At 41.5% G+C, this 17,747-nt stretch overlaps 3 protein-coding genes across 9 annotated transcripts; 1 reads left to right on the top strand and 2 right to left on the bottom strand.

Annotated features, from left to right (window-relative positions):
* Positions 1–24: 24 nt before the first annotated feature.
* On the bottom strand, positions 25–2,781 carry LOC116430712 (mitochondrial 2-oxodicarboxylate carrier). 6 transcript variants are annotated; one of them, XM_031985201.2, is made up of 8 exons: positions 2,631–2,777; positions 1,971–2,131; positions 1,541–1,844; positions 1,324–1,430; positions 1,157–1,213; positions 587–886; positions 329–474; positions 25–221 (listed from the first exon to the last, which is right to left on the bottom strand). In XM_031985201.2, exons 3-8 carry the CDS (start codon positions 1,710–1,712, stop codon positions 104–106), a joined length of 900 nt encoding a protein of 299 aa, XP_031841061.1. In that variant the 5' UTR covers positions 1,713–1,844; positions 1,971–2,131; positions 2,631–2,777; the 3' UTR covers positions 25–103. The 6 variants fall into 6 exon arrangements, with proteins under 6 accessions (XP_031841061.1, XP_031841058.1, XP_031841060.1 ...); XM_031985198.2 differs by lacking the exon at positions 2,631–2,777 and adding an exon at positions 2,204–2,324; XM_031985200.2 differs by lacking the exon at positions 2,631–2,777 and adding an exon at positions 2,157–2,289 and having other exon boundaries at positions 1,971–2,063.
* NTPase (ectonucleoside triphosphate diphosphohydrolase NTPase) lies at positions 2,734–7,696 on the top strand. 2 transcript variants are annotated; one of them, XM_031985196.2, is made up of 7 exons: positions 2,734–2,885; positions 4,343–4,473; positions 4,557–4,965; positions 5,045–5,218; positions 5,293–5,721; positions 5,786–5,962; positions 6,058–7,696. In XM_031985196.2, the coding sequence occupies exons 1-7, from the start codon at positions 2,865–2,867 to the stop codon at positions 6,133–6,135; spliced, it is 1,419 nt and encodes a 472-aa protein (XP_031841056.1). In that variant the 5' UTR covers positions 2,734–2,864; the 3' UTR covers positions 6,136–7,696. The 2 variants fall into 2 exon arrangements, with proteins under 2 accessions (XP_031841056.1, XP_031841057.1); XM_031985197.2 differs by lacking the exon at positions 2,734–2,885 and adding an exon at positions 3,718–4,008.
* Positions 7,697–14,739: 7,043 nt separating this feature from the next.
* On the bottom strand, positions 14,740–17,154 carry TwdlT (TweedleT). Its single transcript, XM_076365279.1, has 3 exons — positions 17,140–17,154; positions 15,205–15,856; positions 14,740–15,060 (listed from the first exon to the last, which is right to left on the bottom strand). Exons 1-3 carry the CDS (start codon positions 17,152–17,154, stop codon positions 14,810–14,812), a joined length of 918 nt encoding a protein of 305 aa, XP_076221394.1. The 3' UTR covers positions 14,740–14,809.
* Between the last annotated feature and the right edge of the window lie 593 nt (positions 17,155–17,747).

The raw sequence follows: 17,747 nt of genomic DNA, 5'->3' as shown, positions 1-17,747 counted from the left end.
TAATTTGTATTTATTTGACAGTGCGTTAGGCTTTTAAGTTTCCAGTGTACGTGTATAATTCGTTTGAAACAAAAATATATATACATACATAGAATTGCCGTTACTAAGAAAATGTCATAGTAAGGTATGATTTCATATGTTCATAAACTATAAGCATAATAGCACCACCTGGCCCTAATCGCAAAATCTTTGGTACCAATCCTTTATATAAGGCTTTAAATCTGAAATATAAATATTCATTAGAAATATATCAAAAAACAAAAATTAATTAAAGTATCGTTAAGATAAAGCAAAGAAATAGGATTAAAGTTTTTGTATCATGTCTTACCCTTCTCTTTGATAAACTATAACAATTGTGTGTAGGGTTCCTCTGTATTGAACTTCACCTTGAGGTCCTTGTATACGACTTTTAGCAACATCGAATGGTATATTCATACAGGATGCCAGTGTTCCTGACATAAAACCTATGAAAAACTAAAAAGTTGACTAAATTAATATTAACTTTAAAAAATCTAGTACTTAACATTTAATTCAAACATTGTAACTTTTTTTGTTTTTCTCAGTGTGTAGCAGTGGCAAAGTATACCTTGAATGCCAGTTCTGGAATATAATCCTGCTGTATCTTCGTCCATGGAAGAAGAGTGTTATAAATGCCAAAGTAAAATGTATTAAAAACGCCATTTCGCATTATTGTGGCGGTTAAACCTCTGTTGAGGCCATTCAATCCAAATCCTTGCTGGGCCAGAATGCGTCGGGTCACAGCAAAAGTGGATGGACTGAGTTTTACATGTTTACGATCAGACTGCATTTGTACTTTAACTGTTTCGAATGGATTTACTAAAATACCCTCTGTCACGCCTGTTAAGAAGCCAGCATAATAAAATACCTGAAAGAGGTATTGTACTATCATTAATAATATACATTATATTTGTTTCCCTGGATTGAACTTCATCGACGTGTTTTACTAACTGTATTAATCAAAAAGATATACAGTAGACAATTTAAAAATATAAATGTATAGATATAACCCAGATACGATAGTAAAACAAACAGTGCTCTTCGAATCTGTCTGATAACACTGCTATTATATAACAACAATTAGAAAGAATATCTGTTTCATACAATGTTTTGGAAAGGTTTTCAATATTATATGTACCATTGTTTTCGATGAACTATCGTTAAATAATTTTTTGTACTGCTCGAAGGAGAAAAACTGAAAGAAATTTATTGCCATTATTTGAGAAGCAATACGTACGCTATGAAACTTCATTCTTTTGCTTCAAGTGTGTAGAGTACCATTTAATTGAAATACAAATTACATACTTTTAAGGCCCTCTTTGGTGTTTCCATGAGAATAGGAGGTAATATACCTTTCCAAAATGCTGCAAACCCTTCATTTATATACATTTTTCGTATGCAGTCACGAATTCCTACAGTAGAAATATTAACAGAACCATTTCGTATAAACAATTGACAAAAAGTAATAAAATGCTCCAACAAATATTAATAAAATAATATAAACAAATCAATGATACAATGCCTGTATAATAAAGAGCATCATTTTGCACAATTTTGACTTGTAGTTGAAAACGTGTTTTTATGAGATCCATTGGATGCATTATGCAGGCCTCGACAAAGCCTGCAGAGGCTCCTGCGCCAATCTGAATTGTAGCTTCTTGTAGAAAATTTGATTTATGTTGGCTGTAGGCCATTTTAATAGCTTTGCTCCAACGGATATTCGTTGCAAACAGATTATTATATTACTTCCTTGGTAAATAATCACTCTTCTCGATGGAAATGAAATAATATTTTTTTGTATAAGTCTCCTAATTTTACTGCACTTTCTAAGGTAAACATAAAAATAACTTATAACTTAAAAGTATAATGCAACAATTACAAAGTTCTTAAAAGAAAGCAAAAGAAGCATTATTATAAACACCAAAAAGAAAGAAACAACTAAAAGTAATTACCCCTTTTGATACTTGACTTTACAACAAGATTCAGAAACATATTTCAAGGAGAAGTAGATAAATGTATAATGCTCAGTATGATGTAGTAGTATCCTAAAATATCTTATCTCAGCGTACATTGCGTAATTAAAAGAACTAACAAAATCGTTGATAAAGAGAATCTATGGAAATAATTTACATAATTACCGTCTCCTCGGTTACTTTTCTTATACATAATTACAATATGATCTTACAGAATTTAAATATAGCTACGTTGTTTAATAAACATTATTCATGCATAATTCATACAACATACTCGCAAACACACACATACGTTGGTTAAAAAAGAAGAAAGAGTAGGTTTACAATATCGAGCAAAGTTTCTTTTATTATTAAAATTCTGTTTGTTGAAATCATGGAATACGCCATGGAATGCATTACGAAAATATCGTTTTTAAAAGTGCTGTACTTAATACGTTCAGAGGCGTTAATTAAAATGCAACACGTAAAGGATTAAAAACAGAGATTCGAAACATTCGGTTAATCAACTGTGTTTAATACATAGTCTGATACAGTTAGAATGAAGCCCATTGTGATGAGTTCTCACGATTGAATCGATTAAATAGATAATTCTATCTGTTACTAGAAACGACCACAGATAACAACGAAGTCTTTGTTCACCTTCGTGATATTCCAACTATTCTTTGAAGCGAGCCGTTCTTAAAACCTTGAGTCATTATCGCGGCCATTTTGTTGTTAGATATTCTAATAATCATCCCGATGTCAAGTTTCGTCGCCGCGAGCCACACTGCTGATACACAGACAGCGACGAAGCGTCATTTTAGTAATAGCCGCTTCGTGTTATGTCTTGCCATATTTTTGTTATAATTTTCATATCGACAAGTTCTTAACAACATGGAGGTTAAACGGAGAAAGGTTTGTTTCTAGTATTTTTTTTCTTTTTAATAAATATCGCGTACATCGTTGCAGTAGTTTCGCTGGTATACTAAAACGGTAGTGAATATTGCATAGTTTTTACAAAAAATGGTTGGCCTCGTGCAACGTACATTTAACGGTACATAATTAACCGTTTAAAATTTCACTTGGTACATAATGGCAATAGTTGTCTCGCGAATTAACATATTTTCAATGTTGCTGTACAAATTAATTTTGAAATGGTCGTCAACTTCCTCTATGAAGTTTAGTTGGAAAGGTATTACCTTCTGCACGCAATTAATTACGTAATTTTTAAAGAAATAAAATGTGCGAATACGTGAATGTTGCTGAACAATGTAACTGACACGAGAAACTTGAATTTTGAAATGTCTAGTACCATATAATTTACAGTTTTGTCTTATAAATTATACACGAATGTCATTCCGTTCTGTAGAGTCATTGGAATTGCAATTGATCCGAGATCCTAACTCGAGACAACTTCATCATGTTGGCAATGATGTTTTTCGATTTAAAAATAAGGAATTTAAAATATGACTATTTTATTGCACGATTATATTATATTTGTTTGATGTTGGACACGTAGTAAGTAAAATTGATTAAACTTATTAATTTTTATTTTCGGTTTTACGTTACATCGCATCATTATCGTGTCAAGTACTATGCAAATATGTATGAACATTTATTGCTTCCCAATTAATGTATATAAATTTTAGTATCGTATGCATTTGCAATTTACGTTGTAACAAAATTGGTCAGTGCGAAGAAATGTATGAATGAATTTAAAAATAACGTATACTGCGTATAATATCAGTAACAGAATACTATGGAATATTTCGAGTATTTCGAACATATCATTTTAATATATAAAATAGATTTAATTAATATTCCAATGCAGCTTTATATATGTTTACCATAAGAACAAAAGCTAGGAAGTAAAATTCTATAAAAATTTTAGTACACCCGTTACATTGTGTCAAAGATTTTCCTTTTCCTAAGTGCGTGAACTGGTATTTATTTTTTTGAATTTTCTGCGAATGAACAAAAACTGCCGTCGTCACGTATTCTAGCTATTCGTACTCTAAATTAGATGCAATATATTCCAGTAAGTTTGAAATTCAATTCATTTTGCATACGAAATTAAGGCGACTTAATATCTGTATAATTTCGAATGTTGATGTCTTTGAGGTTATTCAATCTTTTATCTTTATTGGCATTGAATTTTAAAATTGCACGAAAATTTTTATTTTCGTTTCATTGTTTTTATACTTGCTTGTATATTAAAATAAGAAAAAATTCAGTACCTGAATGTTTTGAGGATAGAAGACAGATTTCATATAATTGTATATGAAATTCAAGATCGCTTGAAGAATTAATGAAATTTAATTGTTCTACTTACTATAGAACTGTTAATCGTAAATAAACAATTGTGTTTTCAGTTAAAAACAGAAAATGATGATATTTACGAAGGAGAAACAAAGATACGGCCAAAGAAGGGTCAGCCAAGCAGAAGATACTTTATGGTTGTGGCTTTGTTGGGAATCTTATTTTTGGGATACATAGCAATAGCGTATGATTTATTTGTCCTTGGATTTCTCGACTGTAAGAGACTGTTGTATTAAATTATACTTAAACCGAATCTTCTTCTTGCAGGTATGATTTCAAGCCTGTACGTCTTGGTAGCAAGGCGATTGATACGTTGGCTTTATCCTTGAGTCTGCAATCACGGTTTTATGTTGTAGTTGTTGATGCAGGCTCTACCGGCAGTCGTGCTTTAGCCTTTAGTTTTTATGAGTCTGTTCTTGGTGGGAATTTGATATTAGATGGTGAACATTATTTTCAAACTGAACCAGGCCTAAGCGCTTACGCGGACAAGCCAAAAGAATCAGCCAAGTCCCTTATCGTATTATTAGATAAAGTAAAAGCAGTTATTCCACAATCGGAATGGCAGCATACTCCATTGAGTATGAGAGCCACTGCTGGGTTGAGACTTCTTCCTGGGCACAAGGCTGAAGACATATTGCAAGAATGTAAAAAGTTATTTGAAAATTCTGGTTTCCACGTATGTAGAAGTAGTATTCATGAATATACATGTTCATGGAACTTTGAATCGAGTATTTATCGTCCGCTATACATTCTAGGTTTCTAAAAATTCAATTTCTATAATGGAAGGAACAGATGAGGGTATTTTCTCTTGGTTCACTGTAAACTTTTTACTCGACCGGTTTAGCACGCACAATCCTGGAAACACTGTTGCCGCGCTAGACCTCGGAGGAGGTTCTACGCAAGTTACATACTCTCCTGATGCTACACAGGTACAAGTATTGTCTTAATAAATAAAAAACTTGGCAAAGTTTGGAATAAAACATTTCTTAATATATCTGTTCAGGAGAAGAAGCTCGATGGACACATATATTCTGTGAATATTTTCAACCACAATATGAGTGTATACACGCACAGCTACTTGGGCATGGGACTTATGGCTGCTAGAAAAGAGATTGTAACTCACGGGATGAAATTGAATAATGTTAATCCACGAGCGAATATAGAAGTACGGTCTGAATGTATAAATCCCATAATTTCCACCGAATGGAGTTACGGAGGATTTAATTATCTAGTCAAAGGCCCCATTAGCGGGACGCACAAATTAGTGAAGACTCAAAACTTTGCTGGTGGCGAAGAAGATCGGCCCATCGTTAATTTTTCGGAATGCCTAAAGATCATCGAAAAGTATGCCAGTAAAATTAAAAATAAACCAGAAGGTTTGAAGGACCACGAGATCTATGCATTTTCTTATTATTTCGATCGTGCCACAGAGGTATAGTTGTTTCTGTAAAATGATTAGTGTAAAAGATATAGTTTCCAAGTAACGAATGTCTCAGGTTAGTCTGGTGGATCCGTTTTTCGGCGGAGTTGTCCAAGTAAGCGAATTCCTTAAACAGGCGACGGAGGCCTGCAATTACGCAAACACCGACCAGCCTTTCACGTGTCTTGATTTGACGTACATTTATGTTCTTCTTCGTGATGTATTTGGTCTTGAACCGACAACAAAGCTATACGTAAGAATGCCTGCTTTATATATACTTGTAACGGTAAGAAACTCGATTGATTAATGTTCTTAAATTAACATTCACCTGCTTTATTTTAATAACAGCTATACAAGAAGATAAACGGACACGAACTGAGTTGGGCGCTTGGTGCTGCCTTCAACATAATCCAAAACGGTCTTTAACGCACCTGGAACATAGATAAAGAATTCTAAATATTTTTGCACAAAATTGTTAGAACTTCTTACTTGTGGTGGAGCCACTTAACGTAGGTAGGAACTGTTAATCTATCATCACATTCATTGTTAATTAAGACGTAACATTCGGAGTGACGAGATATTAGAAACAGTGAATGTGTTTAAGATTCCTAATCGGAGAATCTTAATGTATCGGATATCTCAACTCTCTATCAGGTACCTCTTCTTTATCTACATCTGTTTTTGTTTTAATGAAATTTTAACTGCCGATCGGTGCACAGTGAAATAAAAGGAAGCAATTAGATTAGATCCGTTTAATATCGAAGATATTAATTTATCCGTTTTAATAGTATATCGTACAACGAGTTTATCATTTTAAAAATATTAATGACCGTTAGTGTATGCTTATCGCGCTAATCACAAATCGTCGAGGAGATTCTCATGACTGGGATTGGCCATATCTCTCATTGTGATAGAAAGGAGACAAGAGTAGTATGAATGAAATATAATTGATTTACTATGGATGTTTCCTATTATTTTACGAGTACAATGATACATTTGCAACCTGAAGTTACAATTTTTAAAAGTAAAAAATATATATACACAGATATATATATGTATATATATATATATTCTTATTTAAAAACTGGCACCGAAGTGTATTATCGCTACATATCAGAAACATTTTTAAAATGAACAGGTTTGCAGTTAATAATACGTCGATACTTGAATATTCATTTTACAATGACTGTGTTCACGAAATAGTACGTCGTCGGTCCATGATTGTAATTTAGTTGGTAAACTGGTAGTTCATGTTGACTTTGAAATTCAAATTCTTTTCGAAGGAATCGTTATAGTTTTCGAAGATTGAACGAGTAGCTGTAAGGGGAGTAGAGTGCACGAAACGCTGTTTAGGTAGTTGCGAAAAGACAGTCGTTCTGTAAGGTATAGTTCCTCTGTAACCTTTTAACCTATCATTTAGACTACGTAGAACTTAATATTTAATTTTGAATTTCAAGGTCGAGACGAGTTGTTATAGTTGCTATTTTTGTTACTACTTGTTTAGAAGTTATCACTCGAATCAACCAGATTTCTGAAGCAATCGCGTATACCTGTAATAAGATTAGTACGATCAGTAGAACTGTTCTCACCAAGGAAACGTTTTATCGGAGAAACACCATTTGTTTATATGTTTAAAGTATAAGCTCTGTTTCGAGCGTGGAGAGATTACACTGTTTCGCTGCAATTAACCAGGTAATTTTGATTTTTAAGGGCTGGGTTCTCATTCCTTCTTTATCAATGAACAAAATGCCCGCAGTAACATACAGAGTGTGCTGTTGGCGAAAGCTGTTCCCGGACAATCTAATTTTTTACTGCGGTATTTCGAGCGAGATACTTGTAATTTTTAATGGTTTCGCACAAACGTTTGTACAAGATAAATTGTAACATGATCATCATTAGGTCCTAAGTATTTTTACATTAAAACTATGGTTAATACGAATTTTATCGATTGACGAATTGAATACATATATTTTCATTGGTAGAATTTTCTTCGCTTAACGAGTTTGGAATTTTCCTTCCCCACATATCCTTGCCGTGTGTTGTGATTAATTTGTACTACGAGAAGAGGAACATGTTACAGGTAATATTAATACGCTACACAATTAAATAATACGTTATAATGTGTTATACAATTATCAATTGCGTATAATTACATTCCACCTTAGCGTGCACTAACACAATACTTTTTACATGTTTAGACGATACACGGTAGTTAGTAAGTAGAGCGAGGGACATCATCTCTCGCGACGAGACGAGAAGAATAATGCCCCCTGTAATTATGCCGATGATGCAACGATTCAAGTAACAATCGAGATAGTAATAAATGGCGACAGTTGGGCAAGTGACCTGCACTTATCCGATGACAGCAATACTACCAGTAACTATAGCTTCTGGCTAACATTGAAAGTTTCGCAAACGATACGCGTTACGTCTTCTCGTTTTATACTAGATTCAAGGTAATCGAATATTACCCAACACTTCCAATGGTACGGAAATAATAAGATTTTGTAAAAATTCGAAAACACTGCTCCCTGTTTCATAAATTGCCGTTAAAAGTAATACATCCTCGAGTGAACGGAAAGATTCACAGTTGTCTCTTTGAAAATAATATTTCGCACGAGGAAACCTAATCGTTGCGAAACTCGGATCGTTGGAAAATCAAAGATTCGAAGCACCAGTTGGAATTGGCACGTCTATCGGATACGGTAGCATCTCGTTAGAACATTTGAACGAGTTCAACCGAGAAGCGAAGCCCTCGTTGCTCGAGTTCTCCGGATAAAGAAGAAACGGAGGCGGAGCTCTGGTTTTTCTATCGTTAAATTTAGCGTGCAACGACATAAAACGGGTAAACGTTACATTGGGCAACGTCGGACGAGCTAGAAAACGTTGTGTCCCAATGATGGGCCACGCCACCCCGTGCCGTGGGAATTCCCGGGCCGCAGTCCAACGACTCCACGCGTCGGCGTGAACGCCGCGTTACCGTTGCGTTACGCGTGCACACCGAAAGATTCCTATCGGGAGACCGCGCTCGGTGTCCCATTATTAACCCCGAGCGACTTATCTGCTCGCCTAACCGTCCGCTATCGATGTTTCTCTTTGAAAAATAATTCCTTGTAATATCTCTTGTAATCGATAGGCTCGACCGCTTTACATAACAATTTCCATACGCAACCATTGCTCGGCAAGATACTGGAAGAACCACGAGTTGCCGTAACTTGACTCGTTTTACTTTTGCAGATGCAGGATCAACGAGAAAACGTGTATCCTGCATGACAGGACAGAAGTTTTGTTATTCGGTCATCGACAGGAGCAATGCCAGGTATGCGAGGAAAGTTTCCAACGAGAATAGTCCCAAGCTAGTTTGCGCACAGGCAAATGGAAAGAGAGCGTCGGCCGGTTTGCCAGTAAGAATAATTGGTAACTCTTATTTTCATGAAAGTAAATTCTGAAGGCTGCCTGGCGAAGCTCTCGACCTCCGGGACGTTCTTGGGAAGAAAGGACGAGAGAGAGAGAGAGAGAGAAAAGAGGAGAGAAGAGGAGAGGAGGGGACTGTATCTGGCAGTCGTCTTCATCTTGATTAGTGGCTGTTTAAGAATAGTGAAAGTTTCTCTGGCTTGCGTCACGACGCCTTTCCCGAAGACGACGCGGAAATCGACGCCTTCCTCTTACACGGACGATCGATCTTTTCCGCAGTTATCGCTAACGTTCACGCGCTTCTCGAGCCGCCATATTGGTTCACCGTGCACCTTCCTTTTCTTCGCTTTTTCTCATTTGTTTATTTATAAGGTTTCGGTCGGCGCGTCGCGACTTCCGTTTCCTTTGCACGTTTATGGTCGAGGACATTATCGGTTGCTGGTACTTTACAGTTGCTGTTTCTTTTAACATTTTCTCCCTTTAATCGTTACTCGACCAGTCTTTTCTTAACACTGGAATTATTGGAAAGCTGCAAATTCATGTTTCAACGAATGTATTTTAAACAGAGTCGAGCGTTTTAGAGCATTCGGTCCACGACACCTGCAGATGCGATCAAAGTGAAAGACGAGCGCAGACATGAAATATCATAAGTTCAATAGATTGCAGTTCCGACCGCTGGGACATTGACTAATAGCATTAATCTTGTTTGCAGGCGACGGGTCGGTGAGAAACGCTTCGTCGAATCACCTTATCGTCGATGAACGTTTGACCTCGAGAGAGTATTGTTTATCTGCTGAAAGAAAGATTGGACCGATCGAATTAACGCGTGCATGTAAAGTACCGCTGGTTTATCTCTCGATTCCTAATCGCGAGATAAAAGAAACCGGTTTTAATTTTAAATCGCGACCGATAAGCGCGATGTTATCCATGCGGTAAGAGCAATAATATTTTCGTTGGCTCGTTTCTGCTCGTATTGGTCAGTCGATCAAGGTACAACGCGATTTTGCCGTGCGACGTTCGATTAGAATGTGCGAATCGGACAGGAATACCAATAGAGGAGCATCACAGTCTTTCACTAGGTGCTTTCTTTTTAACTTTGACCACCTGTAACGGATGAGTCACGCGTAAGCCGTCACTCGCGTTTAACGTTTAACACGTTCACTGGCACACGAATCTGGAATACCTTACAGTACTACTTACTACTCTATCGTAACAAAGATAAACGATATCGCTTCGAGCTTGTACTCGATAACATTTGATATTTTCGCATTCCCAGGTGAAGAACCGCTCCGGACCAGGGTGGCCACTCACCCCGACGCGTCCGAAATTCGTGCCGATTCTTCGAAGGAGGTCAACGAATGACCTTTCAAGAGCCAGCAGCCGGACGTCTCTCCTCGTCGCTGTTTGATCCCGCGGGCCCGAGTCGCAGGAAGCCGAAAAATCGCACCGCGTGAAAGTTGCCTCTTGGCAGACGTTCTCCTCGCCTCTGCCGCCTCTCCCTCTCTCCCTCTCCCTCTCCCTTTGTCCGTCGGTCTGTTGCTCTCTCAGTCGGACGGTTAGTTTTCCAGGGTTTCTCAGGTAAAGGTTTCTTACGAGAGCATCTTCTCTCGGCTGCGTAAGAACGTGAGAGAGAGCCCGCTTTCGTTTCCTCCTTCTTCCTTTCTCGGCCGCTAACCCATCCCGCTTTCCCCACGATTCATACGTGCGCCGGCCGAACGATCGTCGTCCTTCCCGTTCCTCTCTTCGTCCTTCCGCCTGTGTTCCATTGATCGTTCGTCGCCGGGTTTCTCGTTCTCGTTCTATCCTCAGCCGCTTTTTGTTGCAGGGGATCGTTGAACGATGCCGCTTTTACCGACGACCTGGCCAGCCTCGTCCGGACTGCGCGCCGATGGACCGCGGATTATTTATTTATTCTTAGCGAGCGTCGATTCGATTTATCGGTTATCGAAGCGTTGAAAAATGCGAAAATATGAAAAGTCAGAATCGCATTTGCTTGCGAGCGACTCAATCGTGTTTCCGTGCGATCCGGAAGCGGCAAGCGTTGGCGGCCACCGTGACAGTTGACGCGTTAAACGGCCGAGGAACCGGCGATCATCGGCCATCATCGTGTAAAACGGCGCCGAACGCCTCGCGTTTTATGGGACCATCGCGTAGAAATTAATTGGCGCGCGTCACGGGGCGGATTACTTTTGATATTGAACTTAAAACAGGAAATTCGAAACCTGTTTCACTACGGTGGCAACGACCACCGGCAGCGCGGTTACTCGATTTTATACGTTGGATTAAGTGTTACAGAGTCGTTATACGGATCGGGCGCTATTTACATTTATTATTCTCGGTTAGATCAGCTTTTAGATTAGTTTTTAAATAGCCGCGATAGTCGCGGGAGTATGTTGATCGCGCGAGATCGGTAGTTCCAGCGTTAGAAACCCATAGTCGATTTAGAATCGTACGAGAAGGGTAGAGGAACTCGCGGACTGGATTACGCTCGCCGCGAAATTTCGCAAATCCGTTGCAACCGGGACGGCGAAGAAAATTCTAGACCGTCGTGATTGCTTACCGCTAGGCCCTGCGCGTTCCGCGACCTCGTTGCTTGCGTTCAGCTGCGTTTTCAAACAAGCTGGATCACGCATTGCCCACGCATCGCATCGGCTTGCACCGTGATATATCTTAGGGACCGCTTATTTTCATGCGCTCGTGGAACATTTCAAATGAACATTTTCAAAGTAAAATTACACTAAACGCCATTACCTGACGCGAAAAAAACGTATAAAATATTCAAACTGTAGTGCTTTTTGTTCCTATCGTTATTCTAGTTTGCTAATTATACTCTTGCAAATCAGCGATCCAGTTGTAAAAATGGATCACGCGATTCTTGAGCAATGCGCGCAATTACTGCAATTCTGAACACGGTTTACGTTTTACTCGACTCGCGTTTCTCTTTGAAACTAGAGTTCTAGAAGCTACGAGGTTTCGATTGGCTTAGGTTGTAGACGTTTCTCGAAATTCCGAGAGAAGGAATCGAGGAATGGGTCGCTTTGATGTCCACCTGGTAGTTTTTAATTCTCGATTCGGCAGGAATCCAATCAACGCTAAAATGTTCAATTGTAATAATGCGTCATCTTTACCAAATATAATTGCGCAACTTGTTCAATTATAAGCGCGTAATCTTGTTGGTTACGAATGCTCATTCGTTTGAATGGTTTCTGCTCGGTTCAACGATCAACTGACCAGAAAATATTTGCTTTTAGATAATGATCGATTTCACGGCGAGAAGCGCAGACTAGATCGGATCGACGAGCGAACGAAAAAAACTCCGGATCGATCGACGTCGTCGCGTTGCTTGGCAATTAGACGTTATTCCACGTAGATGCTGACTAAGAAAAAGGAAAGTAGTGAAACGCAATTGGTATTTTGCTATTATGCAGCTTATCGACTCGTTCGGGAACGTTTATTGGCCTTTTGACCTTAGCTTTCACTCGATTAGGTCCTTTTCTTCCTTGTTTCACTGACCGAGCGCGCGCGCGCGTGTTCACCTACACTCTGCACCGTCCGGTTTAGCCGGCTTTCGCGTGCACGATCGGTCGCGTCGATTTTATACGTTAACATTAGTCGCGTTCATGATTGTCATTGCGTAACAGGCCACATCGTTATGCGAGACATGATTTTTACCGGTCGTTCCACTGTTTTTGTCTCGATAAATCATTATTTCTCTTAGAAGTAATTACATATACAACGATTCTGTTTTATTTGAATTTTATTCATTGGACTTTATCGATTTTTTAGTCATTAACGATTACAGTTTATCTCCGAGTCACAGTCGTTACGCGAGACATTGTATGAACCGGCTATTCAACCGGTTTATCCTATAAAACAAAGCATCGGAAACGAATGCAAATCTTCCGTGAATGAAACTGGCGAATGAAATTAATAGGAGATCGTTGTTCCACAGGCCAACTGTTTATTTAAGGAAGCCCGAGCAAACGAAGAGGCTGCTGCACGCCGGACTTTCTCCTGCTTGAACATGTGGAAAGGAAACACAAATAGTGGAAATTGGAAGCTGACGAATGTTTGTCTGTGCACTTGGCTGGTAACCGTCGATCGAAACACGATAAAGTCATTTCTGTTCCTTTGAGAGACACGAATTTCCTGGCTGTTTCAGAGCGCGACGAGATGGAAATATCATCTTTACATATTCAGTATCAATGTGCTTCGAGCGAAAGGCGGAACAGCATCATTAATAATAGAGCCATTATTCTCAACTTTTATGAGAGTAATTTACCAGAGTTTCACGGATAATAAAGGCAATCGCGCGAATAGAAGCATAGCTATCAAAAGAAATAGTTTCAAGGTATCGAATAAACTATCCGAATCGTTTTGGATCCCATGGGATGATTTACAGGAGGAATAGATACACGTTTTCGTCAAGCAGTCCGAGAAACCCCAAATTTCTAGCTTAAAACGATATACCCGTGAGATTTAGTGAAATTTACCGGCATTCGTCTGTTGCTAATGACTCGACTCATTCGCATGGAGCTAAAGGAAATGATACCGAATTGAAAATCTGATCTGGATAATCCCTAGGTTCGTATCGTTTCCTTTCGTAAGATTCTCGAGAGCATATTCTCCACTTATCGTCAACGTAAATCACTCGGTACAAGGAAACACGAGAGCATCCAATTTGTAACACATTCGTTTCCATGTTGCAAATTGCTTGCCAAGCATTTTCATGCTTCGTTAACTTTAAGACGACAGATATTGCTCGTGCGTTTCATTTAATACGATTTTAATACCGAATAAATGAAACCACTACTCTTGCACAGATTTTCTTCCTCCATTTCAATCCGAGCTGCTCGTCAACCTTTCGTTACCCAGCGTGCCTTGCTCCAACTGACTGGAAGAAGCTTCGAACAAAGCGCGGACTTCCCATTTCATGATTAATCGTTTAATTGAATTTAACTCCAACGACATAGCCACGACAAAGCGATAAGACACCACCGAATTAATCGGTTCTCCGTCATCTAAATCATTGAATTTTATTGAATTCCATTGTATTTCAGATTCCATTCAACGATCGTTCCCCAGCCCAAACCCCGGGATCGCAGGTGAACAAAAGAAATGCACACGGTATGGTGATTTTATGTAAAAATACATAAAAAAAGCTTTATTTCGCCACCGTTTTCTTGCAAAAAGTAACGTATAAAAAAACTTGTAAACCTAGTCGTCGTCGTCGTCGTCTCGCAGTTAATAACCATCCGGGTCATCATCATCATCATCATCATCATCGTAATAATAATCATCATCAGGATCATCAGGATCATCAGGATCATCATAATCGCCATCGTGATCGTGGTCATCGTCGTGTTAAACATCACGTCCATCATCGTGGTCATCATCATCGTCGTCGCCGGTGCGCCGTAGATAGCGGTCGTTCTCGCGTAAGTCGTAACAATGATCGCGAGCAGGGTGCTCGTCGTCGTGTGCGCTCGCGTGCCCCTGCTCGTCGTCGTCGTCGCCGTCGCGGTCGTCGTCGGCCGCGCGGGATCACAGTGTGCCGCGTCCGAATGGATCGCCGTTGAGCCCGGCCCGGGGCCGTGGCCGAAGTCGTGTATGCGTGCGTGTCGCGGAGCGTGTGGAGTTGGGCCGATTGCGTGTGGAGGAGGATCTGCTAGATGAGTCCGACTGACTAGTAGGGCCCCGACGCGCCTGGGGCCCCGTAGCTCGAGCTGGGTCCGCTCGGCCCACTGCCGCCGATTCCGGTGCCACCGCCGCCGCCGCCGCCGCCGTGTCCGTCCAAGCCGCCGCCGATTCCTCCGCCGATTCCGCCTCCGATTCCGCCTCCGATTCCACCGCCGATTCCACCGCCGATTCCTCCGCCGATACCGCCACCGATACCGCCGCCAATACCACCGCCGATTCCTCCGCCGATTCCGCCGCCTCCGCCGCCGCCGCCGGACGTGACCTCCTTCTGCAATCGATAAACAGGCTTTTAATCGTACCGTTCTCGGTGTTGGTTTTCAGCGGACTTTTCAAGATTGCCGAGTATCGAGGTTTCCTGCTAGCGGAGAAACTCGAAAACACCTACCTGAGTCTTGTATTTGATGAAGTAGACTTCCGGCTTGCTGGGCTGCGTGGGAGCGATGGTCGGGAGGCTGATCTCTGGCGCCTCTTCCGGTTTCTTCACCAACACGTAGATCAACGTCTTCTGTTCATCCTGCTGTGGCAGCGCCGGGATCACCGGAGCGGTCGGCGTCGGTGGAGTCGGCGCCTTGATGAAGATGATCTTGTAGTGCTTCTGGGACGGCGGGAGTGGAGCGATGGGTCTGCTGGGCCGATCCTCGGGCGCCTCCGCCGGTGGTACGTGGACATAGATGTGTTTCTGGATCAAGGATCCGCCGCCGAATCCGCCACCACCGCCGCCACCACCGCCTCCGCCGAGTCCTCCGCCAAGTCCTCCGCCGAGTCCGCCGCCGAATCCGCCTCCGAATCCACCGCCGAATCCGCCTCCTGCGCCACCGCCGAAGCCACCTCCGAAACCACCTCCGGATCCTCCGCCGAACCCACCGCCGAGCCCTCCGCCGAGTCCGCCGCCGTGTCCTCCGCCGAGGCCTCCGCCGAGGCCTCCACCGAGGCCGCCGGATCCTCCGCTAGGCGCTCCGTAGCTGGAGCTGGGCTGGGAGTACGAGTAGCCGGCTTCCGGCCGCGCCAACGCCGAGGCGGCGAGCATCACGATCTTTTCATCGGGGAAAGAGTGATCAATTAGAGGACGACGATTCGGGCTTTCTTGTTATTTTATCCAAGAGATCCGACAAGGATAATGTATACAAGTATTTTGAAAATATCGCTAAACATTGATTTAACCAAAGTAACCAAGGTAAATGCAAAATAACTGTCAATGCGTGAGATACTTGGTCAATGAATAACGACTGAACGGTCACATTTCATTGCTAATATTCGAATTGTAATTTCTTCAATGAATTTCAGAACGAATGCAAGTTACTCGATATTTGGAGTTAGAATTTGGAACACACTTTCGACGACCGAAGAGAAGCCGAAAGAACAATCGAAAGAAACCAGGAAAAAGTCTCGGCGTTAGAAGCTCGGAGTAGATTACGCGATGTTGGAAAGTTTCCGCGTTTTCGATCGGCCTTTCGTAATCAACGACGACGATACGGCGATCGAGTGCATTGACACGGCGCAGAATTGCATCTGCACCGTCTTCTTCTCTAGGTCATCATCGGTAACGCGCTCAATCTCCCCCCCCCCCCCCCCCCCCTCTCTCTCTTTCTCTCTCCACTTTCTCCCGTACCATCTCCCTTTCTATTCTCTCGAGAAATGATCATTTTCCCTCTCTCTCCGTCCCGTTTCTTCGGGTCTCACGGGTGCACTTTCACACGGCGACAATTATCGAGCGATCTCTTTGTCGGATTTCTTTTTGTTCGTAGCCATTAAACCAATGGATTAGATTTCAGATTGCTTCTTTTAGGAAAGAATCTCGTGAATGGAAGCGGATCGTGAGTCGAAGAAAGTGGAATCGTTGCATTATGGAGTTGCCAAGCTGAATTCAAATAGTCAGTGTATTAGGAAATATCGCGTTACAGTTTCTAGTCGATGTTCTACTAATTCTTATTCCGTTCTTTTCCCGTTTCAGCTGAACATTCTCAAAGACATTTCGATCGTCGTGCGCTATCGGTAGAACAAGTCGGAAAACTCGAAGGCGCAAGACCCTTCCATCCGGCAACTTTTCACTTGACCCGTTGACACGCCGAGTAACTTTCTTCCCCGAAGAAAAGAAGAGAGACGATAGCAAAAGAGACGCGAAAAAATGGAATCCGTTCATTCGTTTCTTCCGCGAGATTTTCCAAATTTCTAATTCTCTCGTTAACGCGTAGTTCCCTTCCAGGGAGGCGAAAGAGGAGCACGAAGGAAGCCGCCGAGAGTGCGGGAACGGCGGAAGAATCGCGAGAAGGGTGAGAATGGAACAGCGGGAAAATGCGGCAGAGAGGTTCAACTCACCATGAATGCCCTCATGGTTGCTGCTGTTCCTTGGATTTGAGGACTGATGCTCTGTGGATGCCACGGTGCCCCTTTTATACCAGCCCTGGCCCCACTCGCATCTCGACCCATCACCTATGCTGATGAGACTCCGTCGCGAATCTCTTTCTCTCTTTCCCTCTTTCTCCGGGCTGTGCTGTCGCCGTTGCCATCGCCATCGCCGTCGCCGTCGCCGTCGCCGTCGCGTTTCTTTTTCCCCCCAAATCTCGTCTCTTTTTCCAATGTTCTCTCCGCGCTTCCTTGTCGTCCGAAACATGAACTTGACTCGACACCCTCTCGGAGAACGTCTGGAGGTCGAGCGGCGTCCGTGAACCCTGACCCAACCCCCGGCCACGCCGGAAGCGGTTGTACCCCGCAAGTTTACACCTGCCGACTAATAGAATCGTTTAACGCCTTCACGATCAGCGTCGCGTGTCTGGCACGCTCGACATTTTGTTTATTCGAGAGAATTCGATTAGTTTCGTATGTGTATTTATAGTTGTCACTTTGAACTATTTATTATATTTGAGCTGTTCGATCGTCGGATAATATACTATTTAATTAACAGGATATTTAATGTTATCGTTAGC

This window comes from Nomia melanderi, chromosome 2 (assembly GCF_051020985.1).
Source record: "Nomia melanderi isolate GNS246 chromosome 2, iyNomMela1, whole genome shotgun sequence".
NCBI classification, from domain to species: domain Eukaryota; kingdom Metazoa; phylum Arthropoda; class Insecta; order Hymenoptera; family Halictidae; genus Nomia; species Nomia melanderi.
The sequence above is the reverse complement of the archived record's forward strand: the minus strand, read 5'-3'. Positions and strand labels throughout refer to the sequence as shown.

What these genes read in the sequence shown, in the direction of transcription:
- LOC116430712 (XM_031985202.2), bottom strand. Translation starts at nt 1,712, where the DNA reads ATGGCCTACAGCCAACATAAATCAAATTTTCTACAAGAAGCTACAATT. An exon ending in TGATGCTCTTTATTATACAG is followed by an intron (nt 1,431 to 1,540) that starts GCATTGTATCAT and finishes TTTCTACTGTAG; the next exon opens with GAATTCGTGACTGCATACGA. An exon ending in ATAGTTCATCGAAAACAATG is followed by an intron (nt 887 to 1,156) that starts GTACATATAATA and finishes TACCTCTTTCAG; the next exon opens with GTATTTTATTATGCTGGCTT.
- NTPase (XM_031985196.2), top strand. Translation starts at nt 2,865, where the DNA reads ATGGAGGTTAAACGGAGAAAG. An exon ending in TGGAGGTTAAACGGAGAAAG is followed by an intron (nt 2,886 to 4,342) that starts GTTTGTTTCTAG and finishes TTGTGTTTTCAG; the next exon opens with TTAAAAACAGAAAATGATGA. An exon ending in ATTTCGATCGTGCCACAGAG is followed by an intron (nt 5,722 to 5,785) that starts GTATAGTTGTTT and finishes CGAATGTCTCAG; the next exon opens with GTTAGTCTGGTGGATCCGTT.
- TwdlT (XM_076365279.1), bottom strand. An exon ending in CAAATACAAGACTCAGGTAG is followed by an intron (nt 15,061 to 15,204) that starts GTGTTTTCGAGT and finishes GCGGCGGCGGAG; the next exon opens with GCGGCGGAATCGGCGGAGGA.